At 34.5% G+C, this 24221-nt stretch overlaps 1 protein-coding gene across 1 annotated transcript in view; it reads right to left on the reverse strand.

Annotated features, from left to right (window-relative positions):
* LOC145679015 (fatty acid synthase-like) overlaps nt 1-24221 on the reverse strand; it is a 175776-nt gene that overhangs the window by 78207 nt on the left and 73348 nt on the right. The window contains exons 17-22 of the mRNA XM_081749615.1: nt 23067-23177; nt 22661-22769; nt 19092-19340; nt 12581-12757; nt 6388-6707; nt 4985-5278 (exon numbers count right to left, since the gene is read on the reverse strand). Coding sequence (XP_081605741.1) covers nt 4985-5278; nt 6388-6707; nt 12581-12757; nt 19092-19340; nt 22661-22769; nt 23067-23177 — 1260 coding nt within the window. The remainder of the gene's footprint in view (nt 1-4984; nt 5279-6387; nt 6708-12580; nt 12758-19091; nt 19341-22660; nt 22770-23066; nt 23178-24221) is intronic.

The raw sequence follows: 24221 nt of genomic DNA on the forward strand, positions 1-24221 counted from the left end.
TGAGTGTATGAGTATATGTAAGTTTCTTTTTTTCTTCTTTTTAAGTAACACCATCACTTATGTTTTACAGCACATGCTACATATTCTATTTATCTCTTGATCAAAACATCGATATAGAAGGTTTGTGTAATCGTTCATTAAAAAAAAGAAAGAAAGAGAAAAAAATAGTTTATATATTAAATCAGTATTAGAGAGTGTACTTAAGGGGGCAGACTACTAAATATTTTTCAAAAGCTAACAATTTTTCTTTTGCCCGTTCTACGTAAGTGAAAAGAGATAATGAAATGCCATTTACCAAAAATAATAGATAATGTTATCCTACACCAGAAAATATGAATCTGAAGAGTTTTCAATGTTGCCATCCATAGAAATTACAGTGTGATTAGAATTTGAATTACCCAAAAATCTATTTTAAGGCAGCAATTAAAAAAACAAATGAACTCAACGGTAATTGATGACTTATCATGTTGTCTTGGTTCCTTGTTCACTACTTTTTAAATAATATTTGTATTTATTTTGTAGTAACTTACATAAGTTATTACAAAATAAATAAGTTATTACAAAATAAATACAAACTAACTCATTCATTAATAAGAATTCTTGATTCTTGCACTTTAGAACGTAATTACAACATACATGTACAGAGGGACTTGTTCGGTCTGTGAATATGATGAAGTGAAAAATACTATGAAAAGATGAAAAGTTGTAAAATCACACAGAACTAGATAATATCACTATCGAAGCATGAAAAATTGTAGGAAAAGAAGCAGTGGAGTAATTTACTAGGGTGCAGCGTTTTACCACTTTTTTTTCGGAACGAAATGTAATACCTGGCAAAAGTGGCCAACCCACATGGACATTACAGGTATAGATTTTATTTCAAATCGGATAATATCTTCTGTGAGAACTATTGCCTCAAAGTTTCAAAATTTCACTGAAAATTAGAAAAAATACCAAAGTTCTTCATGAATTTTAGTTATGTTAAAGTAAACATTTTTTTGGTTAAATACATGTCAGTTGCTTAGAAAACTGACATTCAAGTATAAAAATGCCAGTTATGTGCCCTTGGGGGTGGATAGGGATGCCTCCTCTGGGGCCAGAAAAGGGGGCAAATTCAGTATATTTAAGCGGTTGTGCAGGTCCTCGCTCACCTGGTCATATAGTCTGTCCAACCATCCCAGAGTCTACCACGTGGAGGTGGCTGCACCTAGGGCTCCTGCGCTAGCCCTATCCAACCAACTAACCCTACATAGGGACGGATGAACTAATCCAATTCGTCACTGTCAGGAAAAATTGTCACAAATTGGGACTTTGATTGAAATTTAGACACAGCTTGCCTAGAAAGTAAGATTGACCTGATGATCCCGTCCCTAGCATCACTACTACATACTCGAGAGGCTGCTTCAGTGACTAATTGCACTATCCGTTCTACTGCCACCGTGTGGCATGGATAGACGGTGGAGGAATATTCTGGCACAGTGTTGTCAGAAAGTGAAAGTTTGTCCATGAGCTATTTGTTTGATACCGTTCTTAGAACTGGTGGTACAGTTATTGAAACATTAGTGCTTTCCCAAAAAATCATTTCAGTGTAATCTTTCGCCTCAAAATTCAGTCTGGGAATGATGTTATATCTAATAGTGTTATGAAGATTCTCTGCTTCGTGTTTTCGAGCACTAAGGATCTTATGTAAATCATCTTGTCGGACAGCAAGTAGACCATCAGTCATCATGGTGAAAAGAACATTCTCTGGGAGCGAGAAATACATTCGTCTGAATGGATGAACGGATTACAGCCTGGTATTCATTTGGTAAGTATCTAGACCTATGAATGGCCTCAAAGACGTGACAAGGACCAAAGCAATTGAAGACTTGAGATAAGTATCTCAGGTCTTTACTGAGTTTTCTGAGCTCTTCTGACTATGATGAGGTAAGTAACATTTTATTGGTTTGAATGACACCACTGGAAGCTTTTCACAGTCAGATAGTTTTGAACCTATGGGACCTGTGTATATGGGACCTATGGGAATAGAGGCTTGAATTAGCACCAATATGCGTGAAGAGATCTCGGAAAGGCAGTTCATTAAAATGCAAGAGACAAATAGCCTGTTAGTTCCTTTAATTTTCGACGAATACCTCCCTTCCAACCAGTGTTAGTGTTTGTTCCATCACACCCAAGAACCTCAACGTCATCAAAGCCACCTTCGATTTGGTTCATGATGTACTCGAAAATGACCGTGGTCTCGTCATGGCCAGAGTCAGAGGATGGTGTCACGTCACCAATGTATTGAGAGTTAGGTTCAGCCACAAGTGATAAGTGCTCTTCTCTAACGATGCCTGCGTGTGTTTTAGTGTCTTCCCTTTGACCATCAAAGTATAGGCTTTTAATGGGATCATCATTTCTAGAACTTTCTTTTAAATTCTGAGCAATTTTAATTTTCGCACGCCTTATTTTGCTCCTGTCCACAATTAAAGCAGAGTTAAGTTGCTAGATTGTTGAGAAGTAATAATTCCAGCCTTTAAAGCTGCCGGAAGCACAGTTGATGTTATATGTGCCGCAGCACTTTCGCTTGCATTGTATCTCTGAGCAATCATAACAGCTTCAGTCAAATCTAACTTCGGTTTAGATGTTCTGTCTCTGGGTTTGGTCTCTTCCTCAGAAGAGCTTTCCTCTGCTTTCTCTTCAAGGTCTGCTTCATTGTCACTGAAGTCATTTTTGTGATATAATAAATAATATTGACTTTTTTTTAAAAAAAAGGAATACAGAATTTTCTGTGAAAATAGTGTTTAGCAAACTATTATCTGTAACGGCCAATTCATATAAGCTGAAGGCAACAGTAACCAAATATAGCGCTTGAGAAATGGCGCCCACTTTGAAGCGTATCCGACTTGTTCCTGATACTGACGCTGAGTTACGCAGATCGGGACAGGAGAAGGGCGTTGTAGTATTGTGAGGTGGAGGGGTGGGAGTGTCATGGTGAAAAATAACAACTCTGCTACCACTATGAACCACCAGTAGAAGGAAAAGGCAAGGACGAAAATAGTTGTAGAAACGTTTAATTGTACTGAATTTGCCCTCTTTGCCGACCCCAGAGGAGACACCCCTATCCCATCGCAGGGGCATATAACTGGCATTTTGGACTTGAATATCAGTTTTCATAGCATCTGGCATGTATAAATCCAAAAATATGTTTACTTTAACATAACTAAAAATAATGAACAATTTTGGTATTTTTTGTAATTTTCAGTGAAATTTTGAAATTTTGAGGCAATAGTTCTCACAGAAGATATTATCTGATTTGAAAAAAAAATCTATACCTGTAATGTCCATGTGGGTGGACCACTTTTGCCAGGTATTACATTTCGTTCCGAAAAAAAAGTGGCAAAACGACCCACCCTAGTAATTTACTCGACTTTTAAAACGGATATTGGAAACAGTTAATACAGTTATGATTAAAAAAATGGAGAAGCAGCTACGCTGTGGTGGTTTCTACAAACAAAAGAGATGTGCAAGAATATGGCAACTACAGGGCAATAAAACTTTTGAGTCATGTAATGAAGCTCTGGGAGAATGATAGGAGCAAGATTGAACGAAGGGTACGAAATAACATAAAATCAATATAATTTCATGCCAGGACGGTCGACAACGGATGCAATATTTGCACTTAGAATGCTATGGAAAATACAAAGAATACCAGAAGGATTTCCCTATGGTTTTCACCGACCTAGAGAAAGCGTGTGATAGAGTGCCACGGGATCTTATTTGGTGGGCACTGAAGAAAATGTGTTTTGAACACATACATCTATATCATTTAAGGATGATGAAGTCTTACATCATTCATACATGCATTTTGTATGTATGAAGAATGTAGGACAAGTATGAGAAGCTCCTGCGGAATAACAGAAGAGTTCATTACAGTGAAAGTGGAACTTCGTCAGGGGTTTAGTCTTAGCCCATATCTTTTTGCAGTTGTGATGGAGAACTTCCAAATGATATTTAAAAATTAGCACCTTGAAATATGCTATTTGCAGACGATATCGTACTAATGCGTGAGACCAAGGCAGCACTGCAAGAGAAATTTGATACATGGAGAGAAGCATTGGAGAGCAAAAGGCTTAGAATTAGTAAAATCAAGACAGTACATCTACATTGTCCATTCAGAAAAAAAAAACAATCAAAAATACAAGAATTCGAATGGACGAAGAAGAGGTACTAATAGCGAAGAAATTCAAGTATTTGGAATCAATACTGCAGGAAAATGTAGCAGTAGAAGAAGATGTAAACAGCAGAATTACATGTAGCAGCGATTGAATGGAATAGAGAGAAGCAGCAGGATTATTGTATGACCATAGAGTACTGCTACGCCCTAAAGGAAAAGTTTGCAAAATGAGTAAGATCTGCCATATTATACTAAGCAGAATGTTGAAGAAGAGAGAGGAACAGAAGTTGCATGTTGCAAAGATAAAGATGATGCGGTGGATGTGTGGCCGAAGGACAACATTAAGAATGAAGTTATTCGAGGAACAGAAAAGGTAAGACCAGTAGTAGAAACGCTACAAGAAAGTAGTCTTCGATGGTTTGATCATGTAAGGAGAAGACCTTCGGAATACGTAGGTCATCGAGTGGATACTATAGAACTGAATGGAAAACGAATGCAAGGCCGACCAAAGGAGTGGAGAGATTTTGTGTGAAATTATATGATGCAGTGTAGTATCAGAGTGGATATGACACAAGATAGAAACAGATGGGAGGACAGCCATCCGAAAAAATCAACCTCGGATAGCTGACAAAAAGGTTTAGAAGAAGAAGAAGAAGAATACGCTTTTTGAAAGCACTGTACATGTATATACTTTACTATTTTTAAAACTTTTAGGCAACTTTGAAACGTTTTTCTCTAAGAACGTGCGTAGGTTATAAAGTTCAGATTTACAGTATAAATGCATTTGCAGCGCTCATTCTTAATTACTACCAGATGATTTAATTATACCTTTTTCAGTAGATGCACTTCTTTACCGTCTACTCTCTGCTTAATTATATTCCTCAATCCAAGATTTTTGATAGATAAAGAGGAATTTGTGTCTCCATTATCAACAAATAATACAAATGTCCCTTCCTTCAGTGACGTTATGGCAGACTCTGTCTTGTTCGAAATCTCAGTCAAAACTAATAGCTGGGTCCCTTCATCTTTATTCCATGTATGTTCAATTCGAATAGATGAATCTTGTGAAATGTTATTCTTCTCATCATCTGGGACTTTCTCTGTATACACAACAATGTCAGGCTGTAATGAAAAGAAATTTGATAAAATAAAATTTAATACACATACACACTCACACGCACACACCACAATCTTAGTAAAATAAAAAAAAAGTAATAATACAACTTGAATATATTAAGAGGTCTAATCACTGCAAAATTAAAATACCGCTAATATTACAGTAATTATATGATATCTTCAAATAAATAAAAGATAATCGAAATGTTTAACAAGAGCGCGCTAGACAATATTATTTTGCATGAGATATCGTTATCACGAGTCACCTAGTAGCTTTCCGTTTGCAGCCATTTATAAAAGTGAAAATAAATGTCGATTTTCTAAATGGCTGGAAATCGGAAGCACATATGTGAGTCGTTATAACAGTATTTCATGTACAATAATATCGTCTAGCGAGCTCTTGTTCCACTCTTTGATTATCTTTTATCTATTTGAAGATACCACATAATTACCGTACAATTAGTTGTATTTAATTTCGCCCTGATGGAGCCTCTTAATTTCATATCAGGAATTCAGTTTTGGTCAATCTTATATCACTTCCTTATAGTTCTTTCTCTGTCCAAGACATTTACTTTCAATATTTCTAGTAAAACACTCAAAATTAATTTCCAATTGCAGTACTTAATTTATGATTTGTATTGCGTTTATTTTATTTATTTATTTATTTATTTTTGCTTTCGGACAGCATTTTGTCGACCAAAGAATTGGTGTAGACTATACGGTTTTTTGGAGGTTAGTCAGAAAAACAGAAACTGGGTTCTGTTAAACCATATTACAGTAGAATGGTTATATAAAAATACGTTGTGTTTAGAAAGATAAAGTTATTTCAGTACGTACTGTACATGCAAAGACAAAATAACTATATATGATCTAATTTTAATAATCTTAACTCACAGACACATCTAGTATAACATTTAAATAAGGCTAAATGACTTGTAATTATTTGGTATCTCAAAGAATTTTGCTTAGATTGAAATTTATCACGACTTTTTAATGACATTTAATGATGTTAATTGGCACGTTTCTTTAAAATTATTGTTAACATGATAAAAGGAATGTACGAGAATTTACAAACTAGTTAATGCCCAAGAACATAAAATAAGCTTTGCACTTGCCTTAATTAGAGGTAAGTCTTTAAAAATATCAGAAATGGCCGGTGAAAGTAGGTCTTCACAGTTATTTGTCACTTCTCCAACTTTGATTTTTAAACTAGAAAGGTTTTCTAGTACAACATGTACGCAAATTCGAAGTGTATCATTCCAAATAGAACTCTCATCGGATGGGAAAGGATATATGTACGGAAGAAACTGAAACTTCTCTAGAACTGGATCTGCCTGCAGTCTTCGTCGTTGTATAACACTTGCATTGAGTCCTTTCATTTCTATACCTACACATTTCATAATGTTAAGCCCCTTATATAAGTGGCAAGGTATACCTGTAATGAATAAAGTAACATAACTACATACACAAACTAAATGTTCAACATGTTTAGCGTTTGAAAATAATTTAGTTAAAATAATTCTTGCGTGCTTATACTAAAAATAATTATGCTAAATTAAGAAGAAATAGTTACAGAAGTGTTTGTACAGTTTTGTGTATCATAGTTTTGTTCTACAAATGGGTAGGCACTCATTGCACTGTCAATTATGACCAAATATATTCGGGATAGGCAATAAAAAATTAAGAACAACGTTTCTCAGATAATTCAAGGTAGGCCTATATTGTGGAAACTGGGCAGTATACTCAAGTTTTAATTAAATTTAAATGTTAACCAGTCCTCGTAAACTTATAAATAAGGTGTCATTCTAATGCTTAGGTTCTTCTGACTAATTTCATCAAGAATGATCTCATTATCTTTAGCCGTTTCTAGTCTACAACGAAAAATGTGAATTCTGCCAGTCCGAGCAGGGGCCATCTTGAATTTTAGGCCGCCATATTGGATTCTACCTCAATCAAATTGTAAGTCAAATGATGACGACCTGAGGATCACGAAACAAAAGAGTTTGGCTCCAGTAAAATTTTCCCCGCTCATATTCTGGCAGGTTCTGTACTATGTTGAAATTAATACAACTTTATTTCACTCCATTTCTTCTCAAAACAAATTATATAAGTAACAAAGTATTTAAATAATGGAAACATTATCATTTAATATTGACAAATTTGGGATTAAGAACAACCAGCCTAATGTTATGTTACAATACCATCATTATAGCTGAGGTTTGCTCATTTGTTCTTTTCATTATTGAAGCCTCCAAGCCTCCATTTGTTCTTCATTCTGCAGACTATATTACATGTGCATTTATACAAAATTGTATAGCCCTCATCGATGTTTAACACAGATATAACAGTTAGAACAAACACAATTGAAGACTTCGGTGCAAGAGGAGGACAGCTCCAATTTTACATTTGATTCGGGACTGAAGCAAAACATTGCTAAAAATAAATTTATTTTACTTTAGCTTATAAACTTTTTGTACAAAGAGGTATTATTAAAGGAGTAAAATCTTTCTTTACAAAATGTTTGGAGGTGAAAGAATAATAAATTGATTTTTAACAATGTTTTGCATGAGTTCTGAACAAATATAAAAATTGGAGTTGTTTCCTTTTTGCACCGAAGTCTTCAATTATTCTGCTCTAACAACTAATGAAAGATTCGATGAAGACAAATCATGAGTATTTTTTTAATTTGCAGAATAATAATAATAATAATAATAATAATAATAATAATAATAATAATAATAATAATAATAATAATAATAATAATAATAATAATAATAATAATAATATACATGGACTTTCTTGTACACTATTTCAATACATATATGCAGTTGTAATTACTAGCTAATATATATAAGAAAAGAAATAATTTTTCAAAGTGCTAACTGATAGATAGCCATGTTTACAATCTATTATTTAATAATAGCTTGTGAACTAAATTGACGAAATAACTAATTTACTGATTATCCTTTATATAGCCAGGTAGCTTATTAAACATTTTTATTATACATCTTTATAGATATGTAATTTCATATGAGGATGTTCGGTAAATGATTTAATGGGATTTTAAGTAGCTCAAATATGTACCGTGAATGAAGGCTAAATTTGTTTTCGGTAATGCATACAGTTTCATGCAGATACTTCATTTTAATGAATTCGTAATTCGTAATGATCCTACTACACGTTTTTGTTGTTTTAATATATTCTGAACTGGTTCCATCTCCGGCCAAGTAAGTTTATGGTGGACAGCATCGTGCCCACGGACTTTCTCGGAGTTCTCCTGTTCCCTCTCACTTTATCATTCCACTTTAGCAATTCTTCACTTGCCTTGATAATCGTCTCCTTTAGCCTAAGGACATAATCGTGGGTCGTTAAACTAAAACATTTCATGATATATATTATGAATTTGTGGTAATTATCCTCAGAAGGCAATCCTGTGTTTCACAAAGGAAAAAATGTTTACGTAAGAATTTCGTTTCGTAAGAAATGAATGAAATGGTGGAATGGTGGAGAACTCCGAGAAAACCCACGCACACAATATTTGTTCACACAAAGCTCACACGACACTAGCTGGGATCGAACAAAGACCCCATTCAGCATGCACCAGAGGTGATCGCTCTACCACTGAGACACTGCGGCACCATAATAGATTGTAAATTAATTATTGGAACTAGAATTCGAATTAAACATAACCTTGACTAATTTTTTGCTTAGTCTATCTGCGTATTCTTGCCATCAAGAATTTATTATCTAGATACAGGGGAAGACAAAAAATCTAAAAACACTTCATACAGGACACGTAAGTATGGCCCTCCACTTTACAACACGTGTTGCGGTTGCCGATCGTTTTTTGTTTTCACTGTGTCATGTGGACCTTCCTCTTCCGTCAGTAGTAACCAATTCACCTGTGAGTATCGTGGTGTGAAAGCGGTGCCATAAAATAAAATGGGCAACCTGACAGACTTCCAAAGAGGCATGATCGTTGGTGCCCGTCTGGTTGGAGCTTCAGTGGGAACAGTGGCGAACATTGTAGGGGTATCGAAAGGCACTGTGTCCAATATCACGAGGGCATACACAATTCATGGGCAAACGACGTCTGCAAAGCACAACAGTGGTCGAAAGACAATCCTGTCAGATAGGGACCGGAGGGCATTAAAACGGATTGTAGCAGCTAAAAAGAAGACCACTGCAATGAAAATTACGTCTGAACTCAATTCCGGCCTACAGAACCCGGTTTCATCGAAAACAGTGCGACGGGAACTTTATAAAATGAAAATTCATGGCAGGGCCGCTATCGCCAAACCCCTGGTCACAGCAGTAAATGCGAAGAGGCGTATCCAGTGGTGCAAGGACAACAAGGCATGCACTTATGAGCAGTGGAAACACGTAATGTGGTCCGATAAATCGATCTTCACCATGTTTTCAACAACCGGTCGTATTTACATATGGAGAACACCGTCGCAGGCATATGATACAGACTGTCTGCTCCCAACTGTGGGTGGTTCTGTTACAGTATGGGCAGTAATATCGTGGTTTTCTTCACGTTCCATCATAGCCCTGCATGGAATGATGAATGCTAAGGCGTATGAGGCCATTTTTGGGGGCCAGGTTCTACCCATGGCCAAATATTGTTCCCTGATGGTGATGGCATCTACCAAGATGATTTGGCACCCTGTCACGCTGCAAAAACTGTGAAATAATGGTTTCAGAAGCATGACCAGAAGCTATCACACCTCCCGTGGGTCCCACAATCACCAGATCTGAACATCATTGAGCCATTGTGGTCTGAGTTAGAAAGGCGTGTTCGGTCTCATTACCCTCCACCAGCATCCCTTAAGGAACTGAAGCACGTTTTGGAGGAACAATGGTACAAAATTCCACACACCACAATTCAGGAGCTGTATACGTCTATTCCACGTGGGATCGAAGCTGTTTTGGACGCAAATGGAGGCCCCACACCATACTAGGTATGATTTTCACTCTTTTGCAAACGTTTTAGATTTTTTGTGCAACCCCTGTATATACCTAAAATTTATTTATTTATTTTATAAGTACAGTACAAGAGACTTAATGTCCAGTTATAGTGTCGTGTACATATTATCTAACATACACTATTATACATACATAAATACTCGTCGTTTCATTATGCGGAGGTTATTGCCTGACAATTGTTTTGAACTTGTTTTCGGACATACTAAATACATCTACTACATGAAATCTGATCATTTCGATATATCACGCACATAATCTCCACATAGGACACTTATGTAATATGTTAGTTCTTGCTTTTCAACAATAGAAGGAAGGGCCCAGTGTTTGCTATTCTAGTCTTATCTTTGCGATTCTGTTGTGACACGTAATAACACTTCTGAAACTAATTCTGGAAATCAATTTTACCGTTTATTAATTTATGTGAGACCAACAAATCGAAATTTTACTATTTTAGTAAATTTTTATGGGAGTATTGTACTGTTTTGTTTTTGAAATACCGGTAGTAGTAGTTACTCAAATTTTTATTTGCAATTTGCTTTAATTTATACGCAGGAAACGATCGACTGCACAAGTTGTGATACAATATTTACAGTTTCTTGCAAACTATATATTTTTCAGGTACAATTAGTATTGTGTTATCAGAAAGGTATTATCCTTCTGTATATTTGACAACAAATCATTAAGAAAGAGAGGAAAGAGTATAGATTGTACAACTGATCCTTTTGGAACATCTTTTTTAGTTATTTGTTCATTGGAGATTATTTTGCTCAGAATTTCAGTTGTTTAGTCAGTGTTGCACTACTTGTTTACAATAATATAACTACGATTTGAATAATTCCAAAGCACATTCCTTAAGTATGTATTTCTCTAATTTGGTAACGAATATAAGCATGATCTACGCAGTAAAGAGATTTTGAAAGATCTCGATATATGCTTACGGGGTTGACCTTTTGATTAATAGCTGTTATGGCAATCTTGATATGTTCATATACCGTTGTTTTATAAAGCCATCTTGTGATTTCGAGATTGTGTTTTGTTTACTAATGAAATTTAGCAATAGTCTAAGTAACTAACTAACTCTAACTCTATGTCCTGTTTGAAAGCTCTCCACTTATTCCTATCCTTAGCCAACTGGATCCAGTTTCTACTTTGTATTCCTTAGCAACAGTTTACATACTATTTTTGCAATAAATGTTGAAATTACAAGAAAGTAAATTGATCCGTAGTTTCTACCTTTTCTCTACCTTCTTTTCTGAACAACTGATAGTGTTAAGTAATAATTCTTTTTCTGCTATTAAGTACATATTTAGAACTTATCACCTTGATTCTGTTCTAGACAGGTATTTTATTTGAAAAACTTGAATATAGCACGACTTTCTCCAGTATATTTATTTTGTGCTTAATTTATCTTAGGTTTCTGTTAGAAGATAAGTAATAGACGAAAAGGTATTTAATAACTGAGACTGAATCTTTAATTTAGGTAATCAGTATATGCTAACAACATATATGTTAATAAAATAGATAGGTTAATTGCAAGAGCATGTTTAACATGTTGCCAATTAATGTTTATGGTATAGAATCTTACTAGGTTTTAATTAATATTTGGTGAGAGCGTATAATTTATTGTGGCATTGTATGACAGCCAAGGATACTAATAAAGGTATTAGTGGATTTTGGAACATAATTATTGTTGGTAAAGGTTATCATAGATAGTTACTAACAAAGCTTGATATTTTGGTTAAATATAAGAATGGTTTAATTAATAAGTTCAATGGTGACCTTAAAGTTACTAAAACTACATTGACACATCAAAATTAATGAATTTACGCTGCAAGAACGGAAGTATTGAGAATTTTGATGTGAATACAGGATATATTTTAATCATATGTTAGAAGATTTGAACAGCTATATGTAGCAGCAGCAAGACGTGACGAAAGGATAATGGTACCTTTTCTATGACAATACACCCGCTCACAAGTCCCTACGCATCGCAGAATTTTGTCAAATATGAAACATCTTTACTTCAATATCTAACATAGCCCTCAGAATTTTCCCCAGACGGAACATTTAAAGAACTGTCATTTTAATTCAAAAAATATATCAAACATATCACAAGAAGCATTAAGGAAATGGAAGAAAATGATTTCCAGCTGTACTTTCAGCAACTTCATTAATTCTGTGAAAAGTGTGACCCCGTTCAACTTGCTTTGACGATTTGAAGTACTCAATAAGAAACTGTAAGAATCCCTTTCTAAATTCTTGAATCCTTCTTAGTGTCTTACAAAAAATATTAAGCAACAGTCGCGTTAATTTACTTACCTTCATTGTCTCCCAAATCTTTCACAATTTCCAAATGCTTCTTAGGATCGATAACGATCCTTTCGATCGCAGTGGGAACAAGGAGATTTCGACTATGATCGTGCAAAACAAGAAGTTGAAGCATCGAATCCAGAAATGGTACCCAATTTGAAGTCCAGTTTAAGAAAGCAATGTGTCCTGAAAATTTGAGAGAAAATTAAGCTGTACATGACATCAATTAAAACCAGAAATTTAGAAATGTTTATGTCTCGCAAAAAATAAATTTTATCTGTTATAATAATGCAATTTCATTAGTAGAGTAAAATAATTTTATTAGTAGTTATATATAGCATTTAGTAATTTAGAATTCAAAGGAAATTAATGGGGTAATAAACAATTGAATATATGTATAGTATTATACACTATAATATCATTGGAACAATATTTACACGATACAAAGTAATAATATTACTTTTGAAATATTCCAAATTTTTAGCTTCGAATTCGACAATCTAAACATTACTGATTTATAAGTCAAGACTGAAATTATGTACTTCAGCTACCCGTCCCCGCAAAAAGTATTTCCACTCAACTCTTCGACGTGCATGACATATTTTGCATTTAAAAATAACTTAGTCCTTTGTACGTTGATATTAAATAATTACACTAAATCAAGACGATATATTACAAAAATATTTCTACAGCTTCTTAGTTCATGGTTCAGTTCCATAAACGTTCAGTCACTACGGCGTTAATTATTTGACAACAGTTTTAATATTATTAAATTCATGGCATTTCACTTTTCTCTAAAATCAGAGTATTTAAGTTAAGTTGAAAAAAGCCTTTATACCAGTCTCCTATACCCACAATAATTTTCTACTTTATAATGTTGTAACGAAATTCTCCTTATTTATTAAAACAATGAAGGTCGAAATTTAAATATTTATATTAACAGCAGAAGGTAAACATCTTGTTCACCTCAACCATAGGCTGGTGGGCAACATGGAAGTTTTAAAACTTTTTTTCTCCCTTAGAAAAACTTTCATAAGGTCTTTTCTTCGTAACTGCATCTAGATATTGTATCATTGGTCTTCCTCTTCCTGGTTTTCCTTTTGCCTTTCCCTCTATCAGCACGATGATCCAATCGGAGTGCCGAATAAGATGGCCAAGCGTGCTGTTCCTTCTTTTTCTTATTATCTTCATGATCTGGCGTCTTCATTAGCTTCTTTTAGTATGCCTTCGTTCCTTTTTCTTTCGGTTCATGATATGCGCAAACACCACATTGCAAATGCTTTCAGCTTGGATATTTCTGCTTTTCTCAACGTTCACGTCTCTGATCCGTAAAGCGCCACGCCCCATACCAGGGTCTTAATAAATCTTTTATGAACGTCCAACGACTCATTTCTTGATGTTAGCAGTCCTCTTCTCCTATTGAATGCTTGTTTAGCCTGCCCTATTCTGGAACTTACATCTTCTTCACTTCATAAGAAGGTGAACATGAGAAGTGTTATTTGCTGTACCAATTAAACAATGAAACTTCTCAATTTGGATTTCACTCCATTCTGGATATTCCTCTGTATTGGGCTATTTTTCCTAGAACCACGTGAAATATTATTTATTTGTATTATGTGAACTTAAAAACATCTCTATTATGGACACTTCTACAGGAGATTGTTTAGTTTATATTTCAGTGTACTTATCCTATGAAAAGCCGTGCTGCCACCACCGCCTGCATTATCGACTCTCACCCAACATCGGAAATTCAACTACAATAAACTACAATAAACGTTGGAGTACATAATAGTAATTCCATTCTATTCCTCCTTGTAAGTTTTACATAGCCAGTGAGGATGATGTTGTAGACGTTTTAGCAGTCCAAATTGGCAGAAATAAGTTGAGTTGTCGGAGGCTTCCTTCATATAGGAAATGAGTAGCTTATCTGTTTGTCATCTGCTGAATACATAGTTGTCTTTGTAAACATCACAGAACTACAAAATACAATTGAGTAGCTTCATTTCATGAGAAAAGGAGTAGAATTTAAAATCAGCTGTAAAGCTTTTTGACAGGAATGTTATGAAAGGCAAAAATGTGTATTGCAGTCTATGCTTGCAGATCTGTCTTCCAAGCTAGTCTCAGGTGTGATTTGTGCTCACGCATCTTGTATAAGTTACACCAGATAATCCAGATCTTTACTCGTTTCTCCATATACCATTGCCTTTAAGTGACCTTGCAGGTAAAAGTCCAATGGTGATAAATAAACTGATCTGACAGGCCATTTCACTGATCCACGTCAACCAATACATCGATCAGGAAATTGTTAATCCAGATACTGACGAACCTGAAGTCCATAATGAGGTGGCGTCCCATCATGATTGTATAATAAGAAAAAGCTGGCATTCCGGCCGACACTGAGGAAAGAATGAGTTGTTCTAACATGCCCAAGTAACGCTTTGCAATTAAAGTGCCAGGGATAACAAATAGGCCAATGATACGTGTCCCCTATATCCCTTCCCACACCTATACCTTTCTTTGTACTAACCATTTTATATATATCTGTCCATTTGAGGTTATCTGGAGACCAATATCGTAAATTTTGTTTTCCTCCTCTGTAAAATAAAAATTTGCTTCAACGGTATGTAAAATGTATATTGCAAAGTTGGAGTTTTTCCACAATTTTTCCTTTGCAGACTCACTAAATTGCACTCTCCAATCTGGATCATCCTTAGAAAGATGCTGCTACAGCTACAAGTTGTAAGAATGACATTTATGTATCTGTAACACTCTGCAACTAGAAGTTTGGCTGATTTAGCATTTCATTTATATCGGAGTGTGCTGCGTTTGGAGACTTAACAAATGATGCAAGCACTGTCGTAGCTGTGCCTTCGTCAGTGGAAGTTCTGTGTCTACTTGATCGTGGCCTGTCCTTGACTGTGTCCTGTATCTTCGAATTTTGTCAGTAATTGTGATACTGCAAAGTGCGAAACTGGAGGCACGAGCTACAGCATAGGCACTTCAAACTATCTCACATCTTGACGATCTTGATGCAATCGTCGGCTTTGGCTAATGCCATAGTTCACCACTTGGAAATAAGATATAAATTTGAGATTTATATGATTATAACTTCAAAGTTATTACATTTATATTAAATCTGATAACACGATTGAGTTTCTTGTAACATTCTAGCTCTGTTTCATATGTCACATGACTTCTCTCTCATTTAATCTTTTTGAGCGAGAAGCAAAATGGCGAACAGCAAGATGGCGACTGTTCACCTGACATGCACCATAAAGATAAACAAGTATTGTTTTGTAGGAAAAGACAAACACAAGCTGTGTATTCTTTATCCTTCCTTTAAGAGAGAGAGCTTCCTTTTCTATTACTCGCATTGTTATTATTATTGCAAATCAAACCAAAATAAAATTTATGAAGGGAATCCTACAAACACCCAAGAAGTAATACAAGAGATTAAAAAGTTTCTAAGAAAAAGAAGAAGAAGGCAATAAATGCACACAAAAGTTACTGAAAGACATAAATGATGTAATTGTATCAGAAGAGAAGAATAGTGTTTTGATTAAAGAAGAAGTTAAAAAACAAGCTGAAGATGATGGCAATGAAAATAAATTGGTAATTGATGATGAAGAAAAAGTAATAACAAAAAGAAGGACAAGTAAACAGTTATGCCTTACATGAGGAGATTAATATTTTAATTGAACAAGAAGCTGGTGAAAAAGGAGGATTAATAGAAAATGATGATGGAAAAAAGTTGTAGTAAAAGAAGATAAAATGTCAGATGAATATTATCCTTCCACCACAGAAATAATAGAAGTTTAGAATGACAAAAAGGAAGAAGACGAAAGAATATGTTTTCCTTATTCTGATTCAGAAGAATCAGAGAAACGTTTGAAAGAAAAAGAAACTTCATATGAAGAATATCTTTCATTTATGCACATAATAGAAGAGAAAATTAACATTAAAGATGATTAAGAAGAAGGAAAGAAGAAACACATCTTTCAATACTATAAAATATATTAGAAGAAGACAATGTACAGGAATAAAGAGGAAGAAGAATTACCGTACACAACAAGGATGTTATAAAATAGATGATCTGCCCTTACAACAAAAACTTGAAGCCATACGTCACAGTTTCACCACCCCTACTCTGCCCACTCCGTCAAATAAGATTGCAATGTTTTGAGCCAACAATCATGGCGGAGACGAACGTAGCCAATCAGACGATGGCAAAAACGAGAGTAGCCAATCAGACTTGCCGATTCTCGGTTGTTTTTTGGCTTCATTAATTTAATAGGATGAAGATACATATAGGCAGACCCTCTATTTTATAAGATCCTTGGTACACAAACAGAAAGTTGGGTAAACAATTTATGTTTAAAAATGCAAAAAGAAGAAACATATCCAAACATAATGAGAATCCTATTAGAGGATAATGTTATGAAAGAAGAGGGAGAATTAAAACAATATATTAATTTTGTATAAGTTGAATAGCGTTAGATAAAATGAGGCGTATAGTTTCTAAATCCGCCATCTCCAATTTTCAAAAAAAGTGAGGTAAGTAGATTTACTGGTATTCCTTTCCATGCCCTACATGATGGTGTAAAGAGTTGTTTGAAATGTCGCCACCTCCACCCTCAATTACTGCTTTAAAGTTCAGGGTATTCTTCAAAAGCCGCCATCTCCACCCAGCAGTGTGTTTGTAAACCCCATCATCTCGATTCTATTCTATTCTATGCTATGAATTGAAGACCGACGTTAATGAAAAAAAGTTGCAAGATGTTGTTCAACTCCTAACGAAACACTTTGGGGAAAATTGGCGTGCTAATTCAAACTTAGCCATTTATGTTGATGCTGAAAAGAGACTGACTGCGTCAACAGAAGAAAGTGTAGATGAGGATTAGGCTGAATGCCAGTGTTTGGAACATGATTCTGATGAGAACTATATCTGAAAACAGTGTAAAGATCACTTTCAATCCTTTTCTTGTTGGTAAAGGTGGCATTTATTCCGATATTCTCATCCTGTTATGTCAGTCTATGTTAGGTTAGGTTAGGTCCCAATGGGTTAGATTAGGTTAGTGAGGTGAGGTTAAGTTAGCTTATGTTATGTTAGGAGACGATATTTCTAAACGAGCTGGGAACTTCTGAACTTGACCCGTAAATGTAGCTAACGTACTATGATTATAGCTTCATTTTTTTCCTTGTTTGTGCACATTATAATGTTACCCAACAAGTTAATATCGTTGTTTAGATTCAGTTTATCTCCATCTACTGTTCTGTTCTGAAATAGTTATCAGAAATTATAATAGTAATGACTTGGAAGTAAATAAACCCCAAAAAACTTAAGTACGTTTGTTTCAAAGTCCTCCATCTCCAAAAGTTGTTTTCAAAATCCGCCATCTCCAAACTGCTTTCTGCAATAACCGAGAAATGGGATGAGAGAGATTTTTGTCAATTGGTAGTTATAATGAATGTCCAGAAAGCAGTAAAGTATTTCTAAAAAGAAAATTTTATCTCATATAATCTCTGAGTTATCAGTTTTTCCTGTTTTTCTCGAAACCGTTTATGAAGGAGATGGCGGATTTAGAAACTATACGCCTCAAATAATCAGAGTATTAGTGGTTCATACATACATTTTAATATTAATGTTTACCTAAAAGAGAAAAAAGAATCATGTTTAACAAGTTGAAGAGAAAGTAGATAATAAAACCAGTTGAGAATGTTCCACGAGCATTGTCAGAACAAACTTAAAAAGAATGGAGAGATGGAGCGGGAAGGATAATTGTGATTGTTCCTAAATGTAATAGTAAATCTTTTTATCTGAACCTTCTTTTGTTTCTAGCAAAAATTCGCAAAATGTCATCTCTCTATGACTTACGATTCCCGAGATATGACTCCTTAAACTTCCCGAAATTCGAACTCTTTTGGTTAATATCTGGGGAACGGTGGCCAGTTGGCCAGTGGGCACCGCTTACTATTTGGTACCAAAATGTTCACCATCCTCTTAGGTATTGATCAACACTAATATCATATCTCTATAACTTATGGTTCTCGAGATGTGGCTCCTTAAATCTCCGGAAATCGGATATTTTTGGCCAATATTTCGGGAACTGAAAGAGTGACGCGAAACTTTTCATCACTTTCTCAGATAGTTTTTTATGCTCTATCGAATGGAGGGCTCAAAATTAAAAAAAAACAGACAGACGGACACACACAGACATAGATAATTCAGCAACGAACTTTCTAAGTTAGTTGAAAATCGTGGTGTAAGATATAGACTATACGCCATACCATTATTATGAAAATGAATTGTTAAATGTTAGGATGAGATTAATTTAAACAATGAAATGCACAAGTATATGTAAATAATCCTTGTAAGAATAAGTAGAATTAATCATGCAACAAAGAAAGAAGTAGGAGAGGTTTTTATAATATGCTCACAGTAGGGTATTAAGAGTATGTGACATGTGAAGGATCACCATATAACTGAAAGTGTGTCAGTTCAAACTATTGCGGTACTTACCCTCTACATCTACTTCCATGATTCCTTTGAATGGACCACCGTAATTATAGCCTCGTATGCGAAGTTCCTTGTAAACATCTTTGGTGCTGATTTTCATCGATTCTTTGGAAATATTGTGAGGTTCTAGACTAGTAAACTCCTTCTCAACTTTATTTGCAACCCGGATTTTCCCGGTTGCCACACATGTTCCGTTTTCACTAATTTCAAATTCTCCGTTGGTAGACACAAGGGTGACTAGAGTTACACTCCCTGTTGAACAGAAAATAATGAACTTATAATAAACATCACTAGATTCTTTTAATGTCTTCGAGTGCAACCTAGGCTAAACTGAGAGTATAGCAGGACTAGAACACACCCTCAATAATAAAAAATAATAAATATTTGCTCCCATGTAAACATGAGTAATTCCAGGAAGAAAAGAGGATTTTACTCTAACAAGGAAATTACTTGGGCTCATACGAGTGAATACTCACAAAAAGGAAAGCATGTGCAATGTTAGCGCGCCTGAAACAAACAGTGATGTCTGTTTTTTTCTGCAAGATGGTGTAAAGGTTCGCAAGAGCAGAGCAAAGTAGAGCACATGCCATAGCATTTTTCTTGCAAGTAATTTTGCTTGTAGATCGTAAGGTTCAAATATTCCAAACCCACTGGGCTATTACTTACCTTCTCTTGCCAAAAATTGCCACGGACTCCGTTGAGGCAATCTTTGCGTGGACCTTGCTTAAACTCACTGAAACTACGTACAATTCAAAGCTGTTGGTTACGTTGGATCATAACGACCCTTTTCAAAGCATGTGAGACTTGGATCTACAGCTGAATGTTCAATACAAATCTCATGAACTTCCATCGGGAAACAAACTCAATTTCCTAATATAACAAGTAATTGTGTTTCTAGAATTACGTAAGCTTCAAATATTTCAAATTTACTCGTCTCTTACTTATTTTCTCTTGTCTGTTATTGTCTCGGACTCCGCCCAGGATTCATTCATGTGCACCATATATGAACTCAATTGTCCTACGTACAATTCGAAACGGTTAGTTGGTGATATTGATATAATATAAAATTTGAAATATCTAAAATTTCAAAATACAAAACATATCAAAATATTGGTCGCTATGACTTTTCAATATCAATATTTTGATATTCGATAATTTAGATTGATATATGAAAATATTGTAAGCCCTAAAATTGTATTTATACTGAAAGAGGATATTTTCCATTCCTTGTATTCGTAAGCAATTCTCCTAGTAAACCATAAATGGCACGTACTGGAGTTTTAGTTAGTCATTGCTACAAAGCGTTTGCTAATAATGTAGTGTGTGGTCATAGTATGATAACTAAAAGACAAAATGGATTTAAGTTCTTTCTAAAGCCATCGTTTCAATTAAAGGAATAACATAATTTATTATTATTTAAACTACAAGATTCTAATATCATATAAGCTTACGATGTGAAACTATTTAGGACAGGGTTTCTCAACCTGGGGTTGCAAAAGGGTTTCATGGGGATCTTGAAGGTAAGCGGAAGAGATAAATATAATTAGAATCAAATGCAAGAAAATATTTTTAAATATTATTTTGAATTTTGTTCTGATAGGCATACTTTTATTTTTATACCTACTGTTAAGAAGAACAAAAACAAATGGTCTACTGAACATTTTCACAGGTACAGAGTTGTTTAAAAATCAATTTTAACAGTTTTTAGTGACAAATTCAGAACAATATGAGGTTACTCAAGGTGGCGAACTCTCGAAAATTATATTATTCAATAATTTTTTTTAACAACTGTCCAAGTTTTTTAAAACCAAAATTAGACATCACTTTATTTTTTTATCATATGACCCAAATTTAAGGAAGTTATGAAGTTTTAAAATGTTCAAACGGCCTTTATTTTGAAACAGTATGACGGATCGGATTCGATATTTAATATGAATGAAACGACCAAATTTGGTTTTAATCCATTCGCTTCTAGGGAAGTTACTATATCCACTATATACAATAAATGGATTCTGCTATTATAGAAATAGATGGATATTTTGAGATATCCGCAATAGGTATATTAACCCTAAAATGCATTTTGATGCCAATTGGTATCATAGTGAATCAATAACAATAATAATGTAATTCTTAAAATGTGTATATTAGCGAATAGCGCACGCCGATGCCATGTGGCACTAATTGAGTTAAGCTTTCTACCACAAAGTTTTCGTCTAGTGGCATAGATCGGACAGAGAGTGTTAGAGAGCGTCAGAAAACATATAGAAAGCACAAAACGTGTGCGTTTGTTACATGTAAATTGTTTCACAAAACGTTTTTTGTTCTCTTAACATTAAGAAAATCATTGTTTCACAATCTTTCATACCACAGGTTTCTACTGATATTCACACCGAATTCTGTTTTCAGTAGTGTAATACACCATGACATCTATCCTGTAACTTAATACCCCAGAAGTAAAAGCATAAAAAAATCGTATTATTGGAAATCATATTCATTTACCTACGTAATGCATAAAAAAAGAAAGAAGAAAAATAATTTCAACAAGACCAAAATTATATAGTGCAATAAAGGGTTAAAAAAATCTCAAATATGCTTATTACAAATTAGAAATTATAAGGGAATCGCTGGCAAGAGGATGTGATAGAATAAGGGTCGTAACAGGAGTTAGGTTGAGAACCACTGATTTAGGATAACAAATCATGAATATATTGCAACTACTTAAGAGTCTTCATCCCGGCGAAATTAAAATACCGCTAATTTTACATTAATTATGTGATATCTTCAAATAGATAAAAGATAATCGAAATGTGGAACAAGAGCGCCCTAAACAATATCATTTTACATGAGAAACCGTTATAACGACTCACTTATCTGCTTTCGATTTCGAGTCATTTTGAAAATCGGCATTTATTTTCGCGTTTCTAAACAGCTGAAAACATAAAGCCACTAGGTGACTTGTGATAACGGTACCACACGCAAAATAATATTGTCTAGGGCGCTCTTGTTCCATATTTCAATTATCTTTTATCTATTTGAAGATATCACATAATTAATGTAAAATTAGCGATATTTTAATTTCACCGGGATGAAGACTCTTAATACAAAAATATTTGTCAACTGTATATAATGAAATGAGAGAAAATGATTTAATTATGACTCAACTTTCTGGAAATTCATCCAGGACAATCTCGCGAATGGCGATGAAGGAGATACAGGACTTCAGAACACATGAATTTACTCAAACAATGTCCTAAGCTCGGAGCTTGAGAACTTTATGTATTTTGAATTGTCTTTCATTAACCTTATATTTTATTAGGTGTAGGGGTAAAAGTGCGGGGAACGCAGAGGGACGCCGTCCTCTTACTTCCCGAAAATATCTGTGGCGTCCCCCACTTTATAAAAAAAATTACAATGGACAAAGATAGGCAACGGGACAGCGTGACGTTATGCATCCCCCTACCTTTTCAGATCTACTTTTATCCCTGATTAGGTGAGGAATTTACTCTAATTTAAGCTAGTATCTAATATTTGATCTTTCTTCTTTGAATTAGTTAAAAAAATCTCAGTTTTACCTTGTGGAGGAATAATGGTTGCGCGAAGGAAACGAACACCTTCCAAAACTACTGGAACTGTATTCGGAACTTCACCCTTGATTACAGCCAAACTATTCCATGCTAGATACTGGAAAGAATAATAATAATGTATAGATTTTTGTTACGATAAATATTTTTTTTAATTACTTCTAAACAATCGCAGAAATCTTTTATGAGTATTTTGAAAATGCCTAAATATATATATTTTGTATTTTTAATATATTCAAAAATAAAGGAAAATTAAAGCTTAGAATTAGAGAATATTTTAAAGACTATTTTTTTTAGTACGAAAAGGTGTTAGGTGTTTCAATTTGTTTATAAGAAATTAATGTTTTTAAATCTTTCTGAAATATAATAATATTCTTTAACGATTTAATTATCTTACCAGATATCCAGTGGCAGGAAACAAAATCCTTCCATCTATTTTGTGTCCAATATAAAATCTATTTTCTTCTTTCTTAAGGTCTATGGTTGTAAGACGCACAGCACTTGTTGTCTGCAAAAATATTGTATTTTAAATATTAATTACTCTCCAAGCAAAAAATTGTAAATATTTCTTTCAGCTAATTTTTTGTTGGTTTAAAAGTTATAATAGTCTAAGAAATTATCGAAGTTTCATCTTTGACCACATATTTTTTTTACAATTAATATTGTTTTCCTTGAAATATAAATTAATTATGAATTTCCTATTTTGCATCGATTATTCAGAAAAAAATCCTTCTTAGAATCTATAATTTAAAAATTTGATCATTAAAGTATCTAACAAATACCAATACTAAAAGTTAAAAAAAGATGTAAATAAAGACACCATTATATCTAATTACAATCAAGTTTCAGTATCTAAAATTAAGGAGTTTTCAATAAGTTTATGTTGTTAAAGGAGACAAACTTGAAGGTAAATGATGAAACTATGGTTAAGAATACATTTAGGAAGTAATAATATACAAGAATATAACTTTGTCTTATAACCTTTATTGGTCTATAAAGGTAACCAAGAAAGTTCTGTCGCTTTTTGTGGAGGTCTGTGTTCAATTGGTCCTCACACCGTGAGTTAAATGTGAATGGAGATAAGGCGAACGTCAGTTGTTGGTGTGGGTATAACCAACATACTACCTGGTTGTGACAGTTCAGTTGCACCGTAAATTGTGTAAGGACAGAGTGAACATGAGACCTCCACAGAGTGTCAAGAGGGCGCGTATGCTGTACGAGTACAAACTGGGGTCAAACGCCGCTGCGGCAGGGAGGAAGATATGTCAGCCCTTTGGCAAGAGTGTCGTGAATACGCGGACAGTGCAGCGGTGGTTTAACAAGTTTAAGGACGGTGACGGAACACTCGAAGATGCACAACGTGTCGGAAGATCAACATATGTACAAAATGAAGATTTTCAGGTAGCAAGTAAGGCGAATAGTGGCCAGACATGTGAGGAACTGGAACTACAATTCAGTGTGAATGGAGAAACCATTCGGCAGTACCTCCATCAATTGGGAAGCACTACAAGTTGGGTCGATGTCTCCCACATGATTCGACTCCGGGCCAGAA

This window comes from Thermobia domestica, chromosome 2 (genome assembly GCF_964235325.1).
Source record: "Thermobia domestica chromosome 2, izTheDome1.hap1.1, whole genome shotgun sequence".
NCBI classification, from domain to species: domain Eukaryota; kingdom Metazoa; phylum Arthropoda; class Insecta; order Zygentoma; family Lepismatidae; genus Thermobia; species Thermobia domestica.